Source organism: Hoplias malabaricus, unplaced genomic scaffold, assembly GCF_029633855.1.
Source record: "Hoplias malabaricus isolate fHopMal1 unplaced genomic scaffold, fHopMal1.hap1 scaffold_471, whole genome shotgun sequence".
NCBI classification, from domain to species: domain Eukaryota; kingdom Metazoa; phylum Chordata; class Actinopteri; order Characiformes; family Erythrinidae; genus Hoplias; species Hoplias malabaricus.
The window spans coordinates 1-19820 of NW_027101074.1; the positions used below are offsets into that span (position 1 = coordinate 1).

The 19820-nt window shown below is 36.9% G+C and overlaps 1 protein-coding gene across 1 annotated transcript; it reads right to left on the minus strand.

Annotated features, from left to right (window-relative positions):
• Positions 1–14285: 14285 nt before the first annotated feature.
• LOC136684519 (myeloid cell surface antigen CD33-like) lies at positions 14286–19549 on the minus strand (the record flags this gene model as incomplete). The annotated part of the gene is made up of 9 exons (XM_066659199.1): positions 14286–14312; positions 15392–15433; positions 16095–16163; positions 16287–16319; positions 17703–17741; positions 17892–17991; positions 18239–18347; positions 18404–18531; positions 19169–19549. Coding segments are annotated over 7 exons (809 nt in total), but the record flags the coding sequence as incomplete, so codon positions are not given.
• Positions 19550–19820: the final 271 nt, after the last annotated feature.

Sequence of the window (19820 nt, forward strand, 5' to 3'; positions counted from 1 at the left end):
ATCCACTCATACCTGTGCAAGACATACATACATACATGCCACTACCAAAACTGTGTCCCTAGTGTGTCATGAATGATCAACCACCGCAGTAATACCTGCTGTGTGGTGATGCTGAAGCATGTGTGCAATATCATTCAAAATGGTTCTGGAAGCAGCACTGCCCTTGAGGCAGGAGGAACAGAACTGGATACCAGGGATAAATGTGATTGGTTAAAACCAACTCGGCACAGATTGGTTTGTGAGAAATTTTCTGTTTGTCAAAAATGTCTCTGGAAGAACAAATGTGCAATGTAACTTTTGTTGTTGCTGTAAATATAGTTCTGTTTCATAATGTGTTGAAAGTGCTGCAAAAATCCCAGTATTTTGTTTAACTTGAATGAAGGATAATGAAACTTCCTGCCTTAGAGGAAGCTGCAGAATGTTATAATGCTCTGCTGCATCTAAGGCATATTCTGAAGAAGTACATTCCTGCAAACTTAAGTCAATTAATATTTCATTTAAATATGTATAATTTTGGTTGAGTATTACATGCCCTAATTAAAATGTACAGGTTAATGGGTTTTTCCCTTCTTGAAATTAACATTGCAGCTGTCTTTTATACATTACAACTCCATGAAAAGCACAGTTTAATCTGTTGTTTCAACATTATCAGGAATTAATTAAAAAAAGACTGAATGTCAGCAAGGCATTTACTTACCCATTTTCATTTCTAGACTGGAGCTCTTGAATACGTCTCCTGTTGCATATGAAAAAAGCAAGACCACAAGACAATGTCATAAATAAAACAACAAATATTTCTATTGCATTGTAACACTAATACAGTGCAACATATAATTACAATGAATGTAAATGATGTCAAATGTTTGTATGTAAAAATAATATATATTCCTTAGACTTACTTATATTTCTTGCTCATAAAATAACAAATCCCTCCAAATAAAAGAGCACTTCCAAGCACAGCTACGATTGGAATTATGATGTGAGTGAATTTTGATTTTCCTGAAAAAAGTAAGAAATTAAATTAAGTGAATGAATAAGTGACATACACACTGACTAAGTGATTGTATCCCATGAAAACATTAACAGTAGAAGTTTACTGTAGAAGCAGACTAACTTATTTAACACTTTAAACCATCTACAGTGGAATGTTTTTGCCAATTTAACCTTAATTCTTCCTCTTTGCCATGTGACCGTTATTAAAAGGTGCACACTGCAGTGAGATTGGTTCATACTTGTCTGCTAGCTCCGCTGTGATTGCTCTGTCAGTAGGATTCATAAGAACAACTATGAACACTGCAATTTAAAATTGGATCAAGACTTGGATCAAGTAAACTATGATTCAAACTCTGGTGCACTTTGAAATGTAAAACTAAAATTGACCTATTGGCATCTACTCAAACAAACCCTTGTTCAGGAATTGTTTGTTGCTGTTGTGTCATGTTAATGTATTTAATCTTTTTTTTAGGAGCCTGCAAATATACAACAGATAGCTTCCATTTTAAAAATAAGATTATTGCACTTTCAAAACTTAACATATACTTATAGAAGCATTAATGCATGTTTCATTCATTTAGAAATTCACTTAAATCATTTGTTACAACCACTTCAGCCCATTCAACGTGAAAAGGTCAGGGTAACTCATGACTATTGTTCCAGAACGGGAGTTCCCAAACAAATTCTACATCTCCAAGTATTTTGTTATGTGCATTTTTAATGAATACAATTTAAATGAACTGTACATGAAATTAGAAACTCCATGTTTCATGACTGACATCCTGAGTGGATGTAGCCTCTTATTTTCATCATCAGTCTAATTCTGTGAGAATGCTAAGAAAACCAGGACTAAAATGCCAATGTAAACAGGTCAAATAATCTGAGCTTGTGAGATTCTGAGCCTGTGTTTAAAATAAATACTCAAAATGGTTCTGAGGAAGTGCTGCATTTGAGGCAGAAGAAATGTAATTGGTTACCAGCCAACAGGTGGGATGCACATAACTGGGTAGCACACGTTGGACAGAGATTTTTAAATATAGCAACATTAATCAATAATGCTTTGTCTAGACCCTCATGTTTGCCTGCTCTAGCTGCCAGACATGATATTGAAAGAAATAAACATACAATATACTATACACGTAGTTCTGTAAATCAGTGCCTCAGAATGATCTGCTGCTTCTGAGGTAGATTTGGATGAAGTAATTTCCTGCACATTTGTCTTATGACTGCTGCCTCAGAGGCAGGGCTGTGCAAATTTCAGAATTTAATTCAATTCCATGAGTGAATTTGAATTTGAATAGAATCCACCCTACAGGATGTTAAATTGAATTTGAATTGGAATTACAGGAAGTGGAACTGAATTCATTGCAATTCAGAGACATTCATTCTTATCACATATCATTGAGAATGTGACAATTTTATCAAATATTCTTCTTGTGGTAAAAAAAATAGGCCAATTTATTATAATAAAGTAATGTGTACATAAAGTCCATACAATAATATCTGTATGAAATCCATGTTGTAATCATATGTAAAATATACTGTAAAGCTTAACTGTTAAATACACCTTAACTGTGTATCTTGTTTTTTTTTTAATTTCATGAAAGTCCAATTTTACTTCCAGTAATTTGAATTTCAATTGCAATTCCGCTTCCTATTTGCAAACTCAATTTAAACTTCCTCAGAGGAAGCAGAGCATTTTTGTATAACATTGTGTAGCTCCTTCAGATGCAGTATACAAGCATGTTTTGATTTTCATTTCTTTCTCACTTAAAGGTGACATGGCTTACTTTTAACAGACAGGCGAGCAGTAGCTTCAGACTTCTTATTACCATGAAAATTGATGCTACAGGTGATTTCTGTGTGATCGTCCTCCTCTGTTGGAGTGAATGTCAGCAAAGACTCTACTTCCCAGATTCCATTATCGAGGTACCTGGTGCTCTGTGTGGCTTCACTATTGAAATGGCTCCAGGTGATGGTTGGGGGGTGGGAAGGGCAGGTGTGTGTGACAAAACACCTCAACGAAGCAGCAGTACCCTCTTCAAATATGTCAATTTTTACTATTTTTGGATCCTCTGGTTTAGCTAAAACATGAAATTGCACTGTTAATAATATTTAAATTAATATGTTGGTCCAGAACTGCAGTGCAAAAACAGGGAAATATGATAAATGATCATTTGTTCAAAATTATCATTACTATAGACATACTTACGCATCATGGTGAAGGACACGCAGTTTTGAGAAAAAGAATACATTCCTACATTTGGGATTTCAATTCTGAAACAGAACGGGCCATTGTCATGGTCTCTGACTTCATCTATCTCTAAAGTGCAGTTATGTTCTGGAGATCCCAAGTTCCCAAGCAGTTTGGTGCGACCTTTGAAATTTTCTAAAATATTAGTGGAATCTTCATGATAAATAAAATTTGTTTTGCTGTCTTTTATTTTGTGCCATATCCCCCTTATACGTGAATGTGGTTGTTTTTCTCCAGGATACTTGAACGAGCAGGGCACCACCACACAAGAAGAGACCAGCGCATTCATTTTTGGGACAACGTCTGCCATCCAAACGTCAGAAAAAACTGGGCTGAAGTTCACTGGAACCAGAAAGAGAAAGGAGCAAAGGAGGAAATGAATGAGATACTAAACAATAGAGTAGACTACACTGAATCTGAATATTTTACAATGATGTTTTATCACACAGATACCAAGTTTAAATGATACCAGTGAATTGAAGTGGAGAGTATTCCGAACAGAATATAGTTTATGCCATTAATATATATTATTTTCTAGTATGGATAAAATCAGTACTCCAACCACCCACTAAGTCCAGAAACATTGTGAATAAGTGAAATGTGGCATATTAATAAGAGTACAATAGTTTTTTTTTTTTGATTTACTACATAGTGTCCAGCATTTCTGACCCTCTCCAGTGAACAAAAGGTAGATATGTACCGTGAAAACAGAGCCAGATGATTAGATATCTCCCCTCTGCCCACATACTGGAATAGCAAACATATCAGATTATTAATCTGATCCATATAAATCCATATAATCATGAGGCTATTGGTGGCATGGTGTCGCAGCAGTGTAGTGGAAATAGTATGCACAAGTTGCGGTGGCATTAGCACTACATAGCAGAGTCAATGATAATTATTATTTTATTAATAATTAATTATTTAATTAATTTTGCTAAGCTCCATGTTTGGGAACCATTAACTAATATGTGGTGTCCTTACCTGTCTTAATTTTAGCTTAGACAAGTAATTCATCTTCACATATTATACAGCAGAATTAGCTAGAATTAACTATTATTAATGAATTATGCTCATTGTCCCGCCGTGGGTTCTTGACTCTGAAATGGAATCTGAACTAGAAATTATAATTCCATAAAGAAAGGTGCACACACAAACAAATAACCAAGGATTGGTTTTATCACATAACTGGTTTATTAATTGTAATATCAAATAATGAATATTAATTAGACATTCATATAATAAAGTGGATTACAGCGATATTTGATGGAACAGGAAGATTAATATATGAGGAAATTTCTCTGTGATAATTATTACCGTAAGGTCTAAGAAAGGGTATTGTTTATCCCAGCAAACTTTCAGTACCAACCCATGAGCCATGAGAGACATGAGACCATGTGACCTTACGTATCCTGAGATGGACAGGGAGCATGTTGCTGATGGTGCCTTCCGGCACGACTTCCTGGAGTATTGCCGACACAGGCCTTGTAGGTTGCAGTCGCAGGCGTTCATTTTCTTCCGAAGCTTTCAGACACAGCCGTCGGAGCTGGTGGTGTTCTGAAGGTCTCTGTGGGGATTCTTCGTCGTTGCTGATCTGCCGCCTTGTCTCTCCTGGGCAGGTTTCCTCATCTCAGAAGGTCATTCTGAGGGTGCCTGCAGCCGTCCTCTTCGTGGCGTTGTCGTCCTTTTGAGGGTCAGAGGTCTAAGGTTGCCTTCATGCTCTGGGTGTGGCGTTGAAATTTCACTAGGGTTAAACTATAGCTTTTCTTAATCTATAGTTTCTATCTGGACCACGCTTTAAAGGTCCAAGACTGTTTAAGAAAGCCATGAGTCTGACGCCTGCAGAGTCATTTCCAAAACTCAGGTCATTTTACTCTTTTAGCCTTGAAAAAGGCTAAAAGATATAACGGCCCAAGTATCTGGAGCCTTGAAGTGAAGAGTCGGAGAAAAAGGGGCAGAAGCCCAAAAAGATCAAAAAGCTTGTGTCATTTGGCGCCACAGGTTTTTAACCAGAGTTTAGAAAACCTGCCCCGAATACCTGATTCGTCCTCAATGAGGGAGAATTGGAGCTTTTCTTGCTCCTGATTGGCTGTTTCCTGTACCTTGGGAGTGGCATCACATAGAATTTATGACACTTGACAAGACAAAGACTTGACCATCCCTGAGTGAATACTTTGCAATATAAAAGATTATATGTGAGATATTCGCAAAAGATCAGCACACCAGTGTTTAGGGCATTTGCTCAAAAAAAGAGTTAAACATGATCACAGAAACCACATAGATGTAGCAATTTACTTTTATTTATTTCAGATTTTCTTTTGTTTAAAAATCAGAAAGCAGATGTGTAAACCATGCTACCAAAGACACATTTGCTTCTGTTTATGTTTCATTTTCCCTTTTAATATGTGAAAAGGTAGGTTTTCAATCAAGATTTAAAGATTAAGGGGGCATCTGAGCCCTGAACAGTAACAGGCAGTCTACTCCTGTGTTCCAGGAAGGCTTTTCCTTCCGCAGTGTTTTCTTAATGTGAGGTACTGAGTTGGCCGGCACAAATTTTATGTGATGAGTGATAGGGTATGAGAAGTTCGGTAAGATACTGTGGGCCTAGTCTGGGTGCTTAACTGGCCGCCTGCAGCCAGTTAGACAACATCTGGTGCACTACAATCTTAGCAGCTAGAATCCTACATCTAAAGGATGGGGCAACAGTGCTCTTCCAAAAGTGCCCTTTCAAAACTCCAGTAACTGGTCCCCTCACTTCCCAGCTGTTTGCAAACTGTTGTTAAAAGAAGAGAGGATGCTACATAATGGCAGACATTGACTTGTCCCAACTTTTTTAAGATGCACTGCTGACATCAAGTTCTAAATGAGTTAGTATTTTTTCCAGGAAAGGGGAAAAGTCTCATTTTTAACTTCGGACATGTGTTCTGTTGTATTGTGAATAAAGTATGGATCTATGAGATTTGCAATTCATTGCATTCTGTTTTTATATACTTTTATTTACACAGCATCCCTAATATTTATGAATTGGAGTTGTACAAAACTTTGTATATTACCAGTACAGTGGAAAAATTATGCATATTTCCTACTCATTTTAAGCATAGTAATATGAGTTTGCCATCTGTACTATCCCCATGTACATTACCTTCATAAATTATTGACTTTCACAATTTCTTAAGACATTTTCCTGACACTACCTGTTATGCCACCATGCCACCTGCATTAAAACGTGTTTGATAATTATACTATACATATATTAACTATGATAATTTACTATACATATATTAACTATGGCCCTGTGAAGGACTGGCGTCCCCTCCAGGGTGTATTCCCGCCTTGCGCCCAATGATTCCAGGTAGGCTCTGGACCCCCCGCGACCCTGAATTGGATAAGCGGTACAGATAATGGATGGATGGATGGATATTAACTATGATAATTTATTATACATATATAAACACAAACACAGCTTTATATTTAAAAATTTGATACCACTATCAGAAAATATTATATTCTACACATTTCTACTATAACATTTTAAAGATTAAATTTAAGTTCATTCATTCATTCATTCATTCATTATCTGTAACTGCTTATCCAGTTCAGGGTAAAATTTAAGTTATTTGTTAAAAAAAGTTTTAATTTAGTAAATATTCTTAATATAAAATTATAAAATAAAATAAAATATCTAATAAATAATTTCCACTTACATTAGGATTTCTTGTTGTAGAAAAGTTAAGCTTTGTTTTGTTTAGGGCTGATTATGTTCTGCAGTCTGTGATCTTAGGTCTGTATTAAATACACTTATATAGAGATGTATTGACTCATCCCTGAATGAAGGTGGGCACATATTGCTGTCCAGCCCTCATTTATACCCAGTGTTATATAAAGTCTAATATGACAAGGCCTGTGTGTGTGTGTTAGTGTGTGTGTGTGTGTGTGTGAGTGAGAGAGAGAGAGAGAGAGAGAGAGAGAGAGAAAGTAAGTGTATTTTACACAGAGATCAAACTGACAGACTTAACATCATGCCAGAACTTGACTTGCCATTCATCAAACATCTGTATAAAGTGTATAACTGTGTCATCTTATAGTGATGGAGGCAATGCATTGTTATGAGTCTTGCATATAGTTTTTGTATAGCATGGTATCCAATTGGGAACCAAATTGCAGCAGTGTTTTCCACTATATTGGATAACACTGCTGCACTGCAGTTCTCAAATGAACACCATGCTACCACACGTAACAATTCACTGCCTCCAAACATGACAACATAACATGACAAAATTATACACTGATCACTCAGGACCAGGTCATATCAAATACTCCAAACCTAACTTTAGTGTGAAGAGAAAACTTTGTACAACAAGAATAGAATCTAGATATTAAGGTAAATGTTACTAAAGGAGTATTCCCAGGATTCATACATTTTGTATGAATAAGACATGTTTATATGGAAAGTCTGCATGAAAAGCAGCCTTAAAATTTTCACTAAACCTAACTTTAAACCTAAATACTAATCTAATACTTAATTTCATCCTAATCCTAAACCCAAACTTAACCTGAAAACCTAACCACAAAGTGAAAAAAAAGTTATAAATTCAGTGTTTTGTGTTTGTGTAATTCTATTACTAACAGAAAACCCTATGAAGTAACTCTTCATTGTGTACATAACTTTTGAGTGTATGTAGTGAAACAGAGTCAGCATTTTTTATTTTGTCTCAGCAGCTTCCATACTGCTAGTAACTAGAACTAGTGATATGCATTTCATCCATCCATCCATTTTCCACCGCTTATCCAGGTCCCAGTCATGGGGGGAAGTAGTCAGAGTAAAGAAACCCAGACCTTCCTCTCCCCACCCACTGCTTCCAGCTCCTCTGGGGGTATACTGAGGCGTTCCCAGGCCAGTTGAGACATGTAGTCTCTCCAGCTTGTTCTTGGTCTGCCCCTGGGCCTCCTCCCCATCGGACATGCCCAGAACACCTCACCAGACCTGATACTCTGAACTGCTGTTCGGTGCATAAGCACAAACAACCGTCAGAGCCCTTTCCCCAACCCGAAGGCACAGGGAAATTACCCTCTCGTCCACTGGGGTGAACCCCAACATACAGGCGCTAAGCTGTGGGGCTATGAGTAAGCGCACACCTGCCTTACGCCTCTCACCCTGGGCAACTCCAGAGTGAAAGAGCATCCAGCCCCTCTCAAGGAGATTGGTTCCAGAGCCCATACTGTGTGTCGAGGTGAGCCCAACTATATCTAGCCGGTACCTCTCAACCTCGCGCACCAGCTCAGGCTCTTTTCCCACCAAAAAGGATACGTTCCATGTTCCAAGAGCCAGTTTCAGTAACAGGATCAGAGCGTAAAGGCCCCTGCCCTCGGCTGCCATCTGATCTACAATGCACCAGACCCGGATTACTACCTCTCCTACAGGTGGTGGACCCATGGGAGAGTGGACCCATGTTGCTCCTTCGGGCTGAGCCCGGCCGGACCCCATGAGTGAAAGTCCGACCACCAGGCGCTTGCCGAGAAGCCCCTCCCCCAGGCCTGGCTCCAGGGTGGGGCCCTGGTAACCCTACTCAAGGCGGGGGAAGCTGTGTCTCTGTATTTACTCTCTTCATCTGGGTCTTTATGGATCACTCTTTGTCTGGCCCATCACCTAGGACCAATTTGCCTTGGGAGACCATACCAGGGGCTATTGCCCCCGACAACATAGCTCCTAGGCTCACACAGGCACGCAAACCCCTCCACCACGTTAAGGTGGTGATCCAGGGAGGGGATATGCATTTATCCTCCTGTTTTATAACTAAACAAATAATGGAAAATCCTATGAAAATCCCTTCTAAACCTTCTATACTTATTTATATTGCTGACACCTCCTAAACATTCCAACCTTCCAAAATAAACCCTTCCTCTTTGTTAAAAAAGAGAACTGAAAAAGGCCTTTATCAGGCATATCCAGTCTAAATTCTGCTGTAGGATCAAAAGGTTTATAATAGACAGCAAAACTTTCCCCTATTTTAGCAGGTTTCAGAAATACCAATGGATAATTAACTAAATAAGAAAGAGAAACAAAAAAAAAAAAACATTCTATTCGACAATTAAACAAAAATATAAAAAGCCCTTGAAAAATCATGAAAAAGGAGAAATTTCCTTCCTCTTTGTTATAAAGGGAAATGAAACAAAGATATTTAGTTAACCATACTATTTTTAATCAGGCACGTCCAGCTTCCTAATTTTTAAAATGACTGAATGCTGAATGCCTTCAAAGGTTTATGATAGGAAACAAACATTTCCCTTAGTTTAACAGGTTGCAGATATACCTACAGCCAGGAGGTTGTCAAATTTATTAACTCCACTATTTATAATAATATTATCAATAATGAAATTTTGTATAAAACTTATACATTTGAAATAAATTTTTATTTTTAACATATTAATACATAGTACATAGTTGAGTTATTGTGATTTAAGTTGATTAAATGGAGTACAAATTGAAGTTTCCTACCATCCAACTACCAGTTTTAAACTTTGACAGTCATCAAAACTAGGCTCTGTAGCTGCTTTATGTCAAAGAAATAGCACAATGCTGTAACCACTTAGATTCTGGAATGCAGGCTCAGAACTCACACCAGTGTTGACTGAAAAATGGATTAGTAAAGAATTTAACTGGGCACAATATAAAATGCTGTGGGCTGCTTTTGTATGCCACATCGAAAATTAGGAACAAGGTCTGATTTTTTAATGTCCACATTACTACAGAAGCTGTGATTAACATTATTTCAAAAATACATAATCATTTAATCCTAATGTTCAGAAAAATATGAAAAAATAGCAATTGATTCAGTAAAACTTATTTATTCAATCATTCATTGTCTGAAATCGCCTAGGTTTCAACTTATGTTGTAATTATATGTCAGAACAATAAACAAAAAGCAAACATATTCAACCTGTGTTCATCAAATACAACTGTGCAAAAATACTCCTGCATGTTCAACAAATGTATAGCAGCTTTTAGTTCATCATACTTAAATACTGTTTGTGTTAAGACAATTTCTTAACATCATTTATTAAATGTTAATGGAATGTAATTCCTTTCTTCAATCCCATATAAACACATGCACATAATATATGGTGTTTTAAAACAGACAAGCACAATAACTCAAAGGCTGCCACATATAATATTTGAATGCCCTTAATGAACTTAGTAATGTTTTCTCATTGCCACAGAGCAGGATAATTGTTATTTATACAAATATGGAACAAGCTAGGATATATATCATATGAAATATTAATTAATCATTTTTCATTTTTTAATTAATAATTTTAAAACTGAATTGGGTAATTAATTTATATCATATATTTATATCACACTTGGAGTTCAGAGGGAGTTTCACTGGACTGGTCCAATGAATCCTGAAGAAGGACCAGTGGATTACCAACATGAAGCAGGGTGTTAGCTACTGTCTCTGACTGTATGTCTAGTAGATCAATGTTGTAGGTGTGCCTCAAAGAGTAGACAGTCAGTGCACACAATATTATTGATAATTGGTGTATAAAGGTTTCTATGGCGACACAAGGGTGAAACACTTATAAATAAACAGTAAAAAGTGTCCTCCACTTAGGACAATCCTGTGGCACCTTTGCTGTTGGCATATGGATGCATGAACTTAGTCAAGTTGCCACTGGACATATCATCCAGCCCTAAGAAGGGTAACTTGAGCTCTAATCTATAGTTAGTATATTAAATGGACTTTTAACAGTGCAAAAACTGTCATTGTCCAGTTCTGTTGTGTCAAAATCTCTATTCCATCCCTTTCCAACATTTTCATTTTTATTTCATGTTCTACACACTCTGTGAAAGTTTCAAAGTTGATGGACAAATATAGATCTTTTAAAAATTCTCAGAATAAACCATTTTTACACAAACCTATATTACAAATAATAGTATTAATCAATTAAACACTTAATCTAGGGGTGGCACGGTGGCGCAGCAGGTAGTGTCACACAGCTCCAGGGGCCTGGAGGTTGTGGGTTCGATTCCCGCTCCAGGTGACTGTCTGTGAGGAGTTGGTGTGTTCTCCCCATGTTCGCGTGGGTTTCCTCCGGGTGCTCCGATTTCCTTCCACAGTCCAAAAACACACGTTGGTAGGTGGACTGGCGACTCCAAATTGTCCGTAGGTGTGAGCGTGTGAGTGAATGCGTTGGTAGGTGGACTGGCGACTCCAAATTGTCCGTAGGTGTGAATGTGTCTGTGTTGCCCTGTGAAGGACTGGCGCCCCCTCCAGGGTGTATTCCTGCCTTGTGCCCAATGATTCCAGGTAGGCTCTGCACCCACCATGACCCTGAACTGGATAAGTGGTTACAGATAATGAATGAATGAACACTTAATCTAGGCCATCACAATGACATTCTGTTATTGATCATGATTATGGTAAAACTATAGTATTATCTTGTTTTGTTTGGGACATAAATCAAGTCAAATCAAATCAAATTTATTAGTATTGCGCTTTTTACAACTGATGTTGAGGTGCTGTTGTGGTTGTTGGTGATGGAGCATGATAAGTTCACATGGAACTGGTGTCACTGAGCATGCATTAACGGTGCCAGTGGGGCTAGATACAGCCTTAGTCACCAGAGAGGTCAGTATGGATTTACAGTTGTTGATACTTAAGGGTAAGGTAGGACAGTAAAGCTGGCTTGGACGGGGGTGGATCTGGGATGCCAGACTTCATTTTTGAGTCTTCTGGAGGTGTCGTGGGCTTAATTTAGCAAAACACCAACAAGGGGAGGTAGCTACCTGATGACCCCTGTGAAGAGTCAATGATACAGTACGTGGTTTGGGTACTCAGTCACACAGCTCCAGGGAGGTTGTGGGTTCAAGTACCACTCCAGGTGATTGTTGGTGAGGGGTTTGGTGTGTTCTCCCCATGTCCACATGGGTTTCCTCTAGATGCTCCGGTTTCCTCCCATGGTCCAAAACACACATTGGTTGGTGGATTGGCAACTCAAAAGTGTCCATAGGTGTGAGTGAATGTGGGTGTGGGTGTGTGCGCCGCCTGCTTTGGTGCTTCATATCAATGTCTACATGTGTTTACATGTGCTTTTTACTATGTGATTTCGTTGTACAGAAAATATGGAGGGCAGTTAATAAATGCAGAAATGTAAAAAGGAGTACAAAGTTTTGTTCATAATATATAACACCGGCATTAGTGTTTTTCTTGTTCATTTTATTAAAAAAAAAATACTAGATGATATGTTGATTTTAACACACTAATTCCACAAAATGTCTCCCCACCCCTTCCCCTTTACAATATTTCAGGCAAAGACACACACTCAGGGGAAATAAGATTAATTCAGCAGTTCTCCTCTCTCTGTGAGATATAATACTGTGTAAATGTTGCAGAATTACAAATCCTCCTGCTGAGCTTGTGAACAGCAGAGAAACATATTTATTTCCTATAATTTATTTATATTAATCTTTGTAAATGACCCCATTCAGATCCACTGGGTGATAACGCTGTGTTTGAATCTCTGAGCTTTTTCTTGAGTTACTGAACCTCGACATGCCCACGGATGAAGCTACTCTTCTTTGGTTCCAGCTGGGAACTAATGTTTCCAGTTCGCAAACCAGTTTTTGTCAGTGGAAGCATGCTAAACAGTTCCAAATTTAGTTCATGAACCTGTACTGTTCCGTTTCCTTGTTGGTGGAAAAGTGCTATGTAAAATATGGCTGAACTAACAGACGATGTAGTAGCTCATGTACCTCATTACATTGTAAATGTGGCTTTAATGTTGGTCTGAAATGCAATTATGGGAATGAGGAATACGTATGAGATTATTGTGAAGCATTTTGATGAAATCAAACTAAGGAATTCATATTGCGGGTTTCAATTAATATATATTGGTTTTACATCGCACAAGTATATCTATATCCAAACCCGTTTATGACTTTGATAAGCTTTAGAACCAAAAGTATGGAGATTAAAAAATTATAAATCTACAGACAGAAGGAAAAGAAACTGGTAAAATGAGAAGCTGTGTTCAGCAGAGCTCTACAATATGCAAAATATGTACATATCCTGTGTCACTCAGATCATTTCTTAATTTTACTAAGTTGTGGTGTGAAACAACCAAGTGAAACAACCAAGGTTGTAAGAGAATTGTTAAGTTTGTTTTTAATATTGTATAATATTTGCATGTGTTATTCTCTGCCACAGTGTTAGCCTGATGACTTGGTGACATCTCATCTCATCTATACTTTTCCACTTGAGTCCCTTGAGTCCATTTCGGAGTCACTGTAAAATGGTACCATCTGGTACACTAAAAACACAAGTAATCAAAAAACATGGTTTGTCAATCAATATCAAAAGTTATTTGGGAGTATTAAAGGAGACAGCCCTCTTTATATTGACAAGGAAGTACAGAGTGTCAAGTGCCAAGCATGTTCATACAAATATGTTCACAAGCACAGAAACAAAAATAACAAAACACTGAAATACAAATTATGTTGAGGTTTAAAACATTGAAAAGCAGAAGTCCATGATCAGTAGCCCCTCTTCTCATGTTGCAGCAGAAATAAAAACATGTATTTTGTAATAGCTGCTAATTTATGCTAATTTATGAGACAATAAAAAATTTCTCTTACGTATTTGTTTCATTAAACAACTCGAGTGTGAATTCTGGCTTGATTTTTTCATTTTACCTGCAGTGAGTCCTTTTAAATCCGTATATATATGTATATGTACACACACAGTATCAGTCAAAAGTTTGGACCCATATTCTCATTAGTCATTTGTGGAATAGGGCATGTGGGCATGTCCAAACATTTGACTGGTTCTGTGTGTGTGTATATATATATATATATATATATATATATATATATTTTTTTTTTTTTTTACATTTTATTGAAGTGGTCACTGCTATTTGTGTTGCATCTCTTACTCGAATGAATATAAATCCGTACAAATTAAACTCGAAACATCACAAAGTGGTCTGATAATCACTGCATTCTTCATCAAACATTCCCATAAACATTCAGATCAGCCAAGTTGGTGTAATCATCCTCATCATAGCCCTGTGAATAAAAGAAAAAGAAATAAAGGCATTATTGTGTACAAGCATTTGTGCAAAATCACTACTCAAAATGGTTCTGGAGGCAGAAGGTACATAACTAGACACCAGCCAACAGATGTATTGAGGGGAGATTTTCAAATACTGTGCCATAAACCAATAAATCTCTGCCTAAACCGTCATGGTTTGCCTAAATGTCAGAAATGTGCAATATACTGTACACTGTTTCATAATTTGTTAGAAGTGTTGCAAATGTTTCAGTATTTTGTTTTGCTTTAATGGAGGATAATGTAACTCGGTGCCTCTGAAAAAGCTGCAAAATGCTCTGCTACGTCTGAGACAGATTCTGAAGTACTTTCCTCCACATTTGGGTTACGACTGCTGCCTTAGAGGAAGCTGCAGACTGTTATACAAATCCAGCTGCTTATGAGGCAGATTCTAAAGAAGTACATTTTGCACATTTGATTGCTGCATTTGAAGAAGAAGTAGAAAGACACAACATTATTATTCAAGCATTTTATAACATTCTGTAGCAACTTCAGAGTCAGCAGTCATAACATAAGTGTACAGGAATATACTTCATCAAAATTATTTTTAAATTATTACATTTATAAAATGTAAATTCCTATATTTTATGTATTATAAACTCTTCAGCTTCCTCTGAGATTACATTATCTTCCATTCAAGATAAACCAAATACTAAGATTTTGTAGCTCTTCCAAAAACAGACCTAGGGTTAGGGTTAGGTTTTTTTTTATAAAATTATATTGCACATGAACAGACGTATTATTGTTTCTTTATAAAAATACTGCTATTCAAACACAGAACATGCAGGTCATTAATTTGACACACAGCTAAATACAAAACATCTAGTAAATACTGCTAAAACAGACAATTTTCTTGTTGAGATATGTGTTTTTAAATTTCTGTCTTTTTGGTCAATGCCATTTCAGAAACATGTAGATTATCGTACAACGCAGACATGTGGGTACCAGTGGTCATCTTTCACTAATTCAAAAGTATTCAGGCCAAAGTACATTTTCCCTTCAAAGAATATACATAAAGAATATAAAGAATATACACCTAGAGGTCGTTTGTGCTGCAGGCTGATCCCTTCGATAACTCCTGTAACAGTAAAATTAGGCCGTTAACATATTGATAATACATACATGAATAAATAATAAGAGTAATATTATTGTTGTTGTTATTATTAATAATATTTTATTCATAATTATACATGAACTAAGTAATAATAATCATTATTATTATTATTATAAAATATAATCAACCCTGCCCTCTTCCACTGAAGCAATAAAAAACAAACTTTGACACACACTATATTTATAAGATACTGAGGAACTAGTGCATCCATTCCTAACCTCAAGGCTCAACTACATCAATGCTCTTCTTGCCGGGAGTTCAAACAAGGCATTAAATAAGCTTTAATTAATTCAGAATGCAGACAGCTTGAGTGGTCACCTGAACTCACAATACACTAGCCTATTCTCTGTCTCTTACATTAGAAAAGACAACCCATAAGATAAAGCCTTTTCTCAAAGATCTGCCTTGTTGTCTCTTCAATGTCCTGCCCTGATCAGTGCTGAAGCCCGTTTACTGCAGTTCTGCCCTAGTGTGGTCCTAACCCGGCTTTCCCCATCATGCTGCCTGCTAGCATAGGACTGCATTGTCAGAATGGAAGTTAAACCAGTTTATACTGTGGAGAGTGAGCTCACACACATCTTGTAATCTCACTAATGTTTAACTTTTTTGGCAAGTATACTTAAACTATTTCATAGTTAGACATGTTCCCTTCTCCAGATCTTCTCCAAGAGAAATTCAATCCACTGACCTGATCCTAAGGAGTACAAAATAAAACAAACCAAAAAAAAGGGTCATCAAAAGTATCCAGCACAAGTATAGGTTCTGACATCCTACAAAACTGCTAAACAATTTCTTTAAATGGACAGAACATGCTCACCTGCGTGAGATTCTGGAGATATGACTGAACACTCTGTGGACACAAAACAATTACAGTCATTTGGTTTGAGAAAAAAATAAAGTATACATTCAGTGCTTAGTTATAAAATTGTATATTGTTTCAGAAACTCATACAGTTCATTTAAATAGAGCCGCTATGTGATCATCAACAAATGAAATCTCAATTACTAATGCTACTGCTGCATTTACTTTTAAATTATTTGTGCCCATTACTGGTTTGAATATAGCAGCCCAACTGATATTATACAACTAATGGTTGACCACAGTGCCACAGGACTGTCCAGACTCCTCAGAATCAGTGTGTCTGCATTCGCTCACTGTCAGTAACAAAGTAGACACACTCCGTTTTCTTTTATGAAGCGATAAGATACTTGTCATCTACTGATCAAGAAATTGTCAAATGTAAAATTTATTTTGCTGTAGGTAAAGAAAAATCGTGATTCTATAGATTGTTGGAATTCTGTTCCGATTTCTGTGCACAGTGTCACTAGAATACTAGTAGGATAAATAACTCAGTGTCACTGCTGTGTTTTCCACCTTGACGTAACTTTGTCCAACTTAGCAGTAACATTATGTGTGTCAGAGCCCATGCTGGATGATCCTGAAGCTGGCTGGTTATTCACCAATGTCTTATCCACTTATAAGACAAGTTAATCAGTAAGTCCTTTGTGACCCAGTACGTACATTAGCTTTTGCATTTCTTCAAGTGTGTTTGATCCTGCTCAACAATGCACTATGTATAATACAGGAATACATATGAACAAATTAGTTCATATAGAAATTAAATAAAAATAATAATTTATAAGACTTATTATGTTATATTACTATACATAAAATGTCCAGTGCAGCTTTGGGTGAAATTAAGAGGGTCAAATTCGAACATGACATAGAAGAACAGAATCTAAACTAAAAAGCAGAATACACAGAGAAAGAAAATAGAATGCTATGTGGTTTTCAGCTTACAAAAAATGAGAAGTGGTTTCTGCATTAATTTGAAACACCCAACTCCTGCTTGACAGACAAAATTAGACTTAAAATATTTCCAAGTTCTGCCCCACATTTATTTTTTGTGATTATTTTTTGGTTTTGTGAACTGGTTTGTTTTGCCCATATTTGGATGCATTGCAGAGAATAATGGACTCTGAGAAGATTTTTGCAACTGAATACAAACACAATTGAACTATTCTTTCATTATCTGCAAGACTTATCCAGAATAACTGGGCACAAGGCCGGGGAGCCAGTCCTTCACAGAGCGACAGAGCAAGGCTCAAACCCACAACCCCAGGACCCTGGAGCTGCATGACAGTAACACTTCCTGTTACATCACTGTGCCATATACAGTATAGTGTCCACGGTGTAAATTAATGGTGTGAATACTGTATGGGAATTATCTTACCCATTTTCATTTCTAGACCGAAGCTCTTGGATCTGTCTCCTAAAGATTACATTTCATAAAGTATTAGATTTAAAGAAACAACAAATTCATCATAGTGTAGTATGATTACAGTGAGTAATATAAGAACAATAGCATGATGAACAAGTTGATTTATTTACATTTATTGATTGGTAAATAATTCACACTCACTTATATTTCTTGGTCACAAAGAAACATACTCCTCCAAATAAAAGAGCGGTTCCAGCCACAGCCAATACTGGAGCGATGATGTGTACATAACTCGTTTTCCCTTGAAAACAGACAGATGTTTCTAAAGTTAAATAAAGCCCCTGAAGATTTAAAGGAGATTTGAGCAGGTTAATCATCATTTAAAACATAAAGATGCACTAAAGTGCAGCTCATATCAGTGTTCAGGAAATTAAAGCTTAAAGTAGAGCTTATGCTAGGTATGTTCTATAAATAAATAAATATATATATATATATCTTAGCAGGATACAAATGTGACTAGGTTTGACAGAGGAGCTGATTTCACTCACGCTTTATATATATGAGGATGCTTTTAAAAGACTTCAGGCCGCCATGGAAACTGACATTGCAGGTGATTTTTGTGTGATCATCCGCCTCTGTTGGCGTCACAGTTAGCAGGGATTACACCTCCCAGTTTCCATTACCGAGGGATCTGCTGCTCATCATCACTTTACCATCTTTATTACTCCAGGTGAGAGTGGGGGGAGGGAGGGGCAGGTGTGCTTGACAATACATTTTAATGTAGTTGGAACTCCTTCTTCCAATGTTTCTGGTTCTTGCACTTCTGGTGGATCTGGCCGTTCTACACAAAATAACAAAATGGGCCAATAATTATATCATTATAAAAAAATATATATAAAGACTTACATAAAATGACACAGAATTAAATGGAAATGGTTGAAAGTGAGAATTGTATGGTTAGTGTGAATACAAGTTACATGAAGATCTATATGCTTTTTGGAGTATATTATCTAAAGATACTTTTGGCAACACAAGACTGAAACTCATGGGGTTCTGAAGACAAAATGTAGCATACTTTCAGCTCCAGAGCATTTACTTACTATTGTAATCAAGTAATAAAAGGCAGGTGCTCAGACAGGGAACAATTACTTACAGGTGTAAAAATGAATTTAACATCCCTACTAAAGATCATAAGTCAGGGTTCTGAAACACAACTGATTGACAATTACAAAAGTTGAGCAGACAAAATGTAAACCGTGGTCTTTAAAATGCCATAGAGACGCCTCAAGTAAACAGCAAACTATATTCAATATGTTATGCTCAAAAGGTACAAAAATCGTCTTAATATCCATTGGTGCATCTTAATTTATTTTCCCACAGGGTTAAGACAAATTTCCTGAGTTAAACTAGGATTTAGTTTGTGATTCCTGATAGCAGTTGCAAACCGAGTCATATTCAACAGAGGAAAGCATACTTACGGATCATGGTGAATAACACACATTTCTCCACAAAGGAAAATTTATCTGCCTCTATGAGTTCAGCTCTGAAACAGTACGGTCCATTGTCATGATCTTTGACTTCATCTATCTCTAAAGTGCAGTTGTGATCAGGAGCTCCCAAGTGCCCAGGCAATTTTGTGCGACCCTTGAAGTTGTCTGAAATTAGAGTTGAATCTTCATGATAGATGTTTATTTTCTTGTTATCTTTTTTGTGCCAGATTCCCCTTATACGTGAAGCTGATTCTTTTTTCCCAGGATAATTGGATGTGCAGGGCACGACCACACAGGATTCAACCAGTGCTTTCATTTCAGGTACAACTTGTGCCGTCCAATCTTCAGAAAATCCAGTGGTGAAGATTGCTAGATTCAGAAAGAGAAACATATAATACACTTAAACTTTTCAAAAAAAAAGTTTATTAAACCAAGTTTTTTACTGGACATTAGTCATTGCCAGTTACATCCAGATGTTAGGTTTCCCCAGTCAGATGACATTTTAACCTTTAAGATAAGATAAGACACGATAAGATAAGATAACATTCACAAGTCATATTCTCATTTACAATGGCAGCCGAGCAAGCAGCAAGGGGGCTACTTGAACAAAGAGGGAATAAAAGGGTGTGTGTGGTGTGTG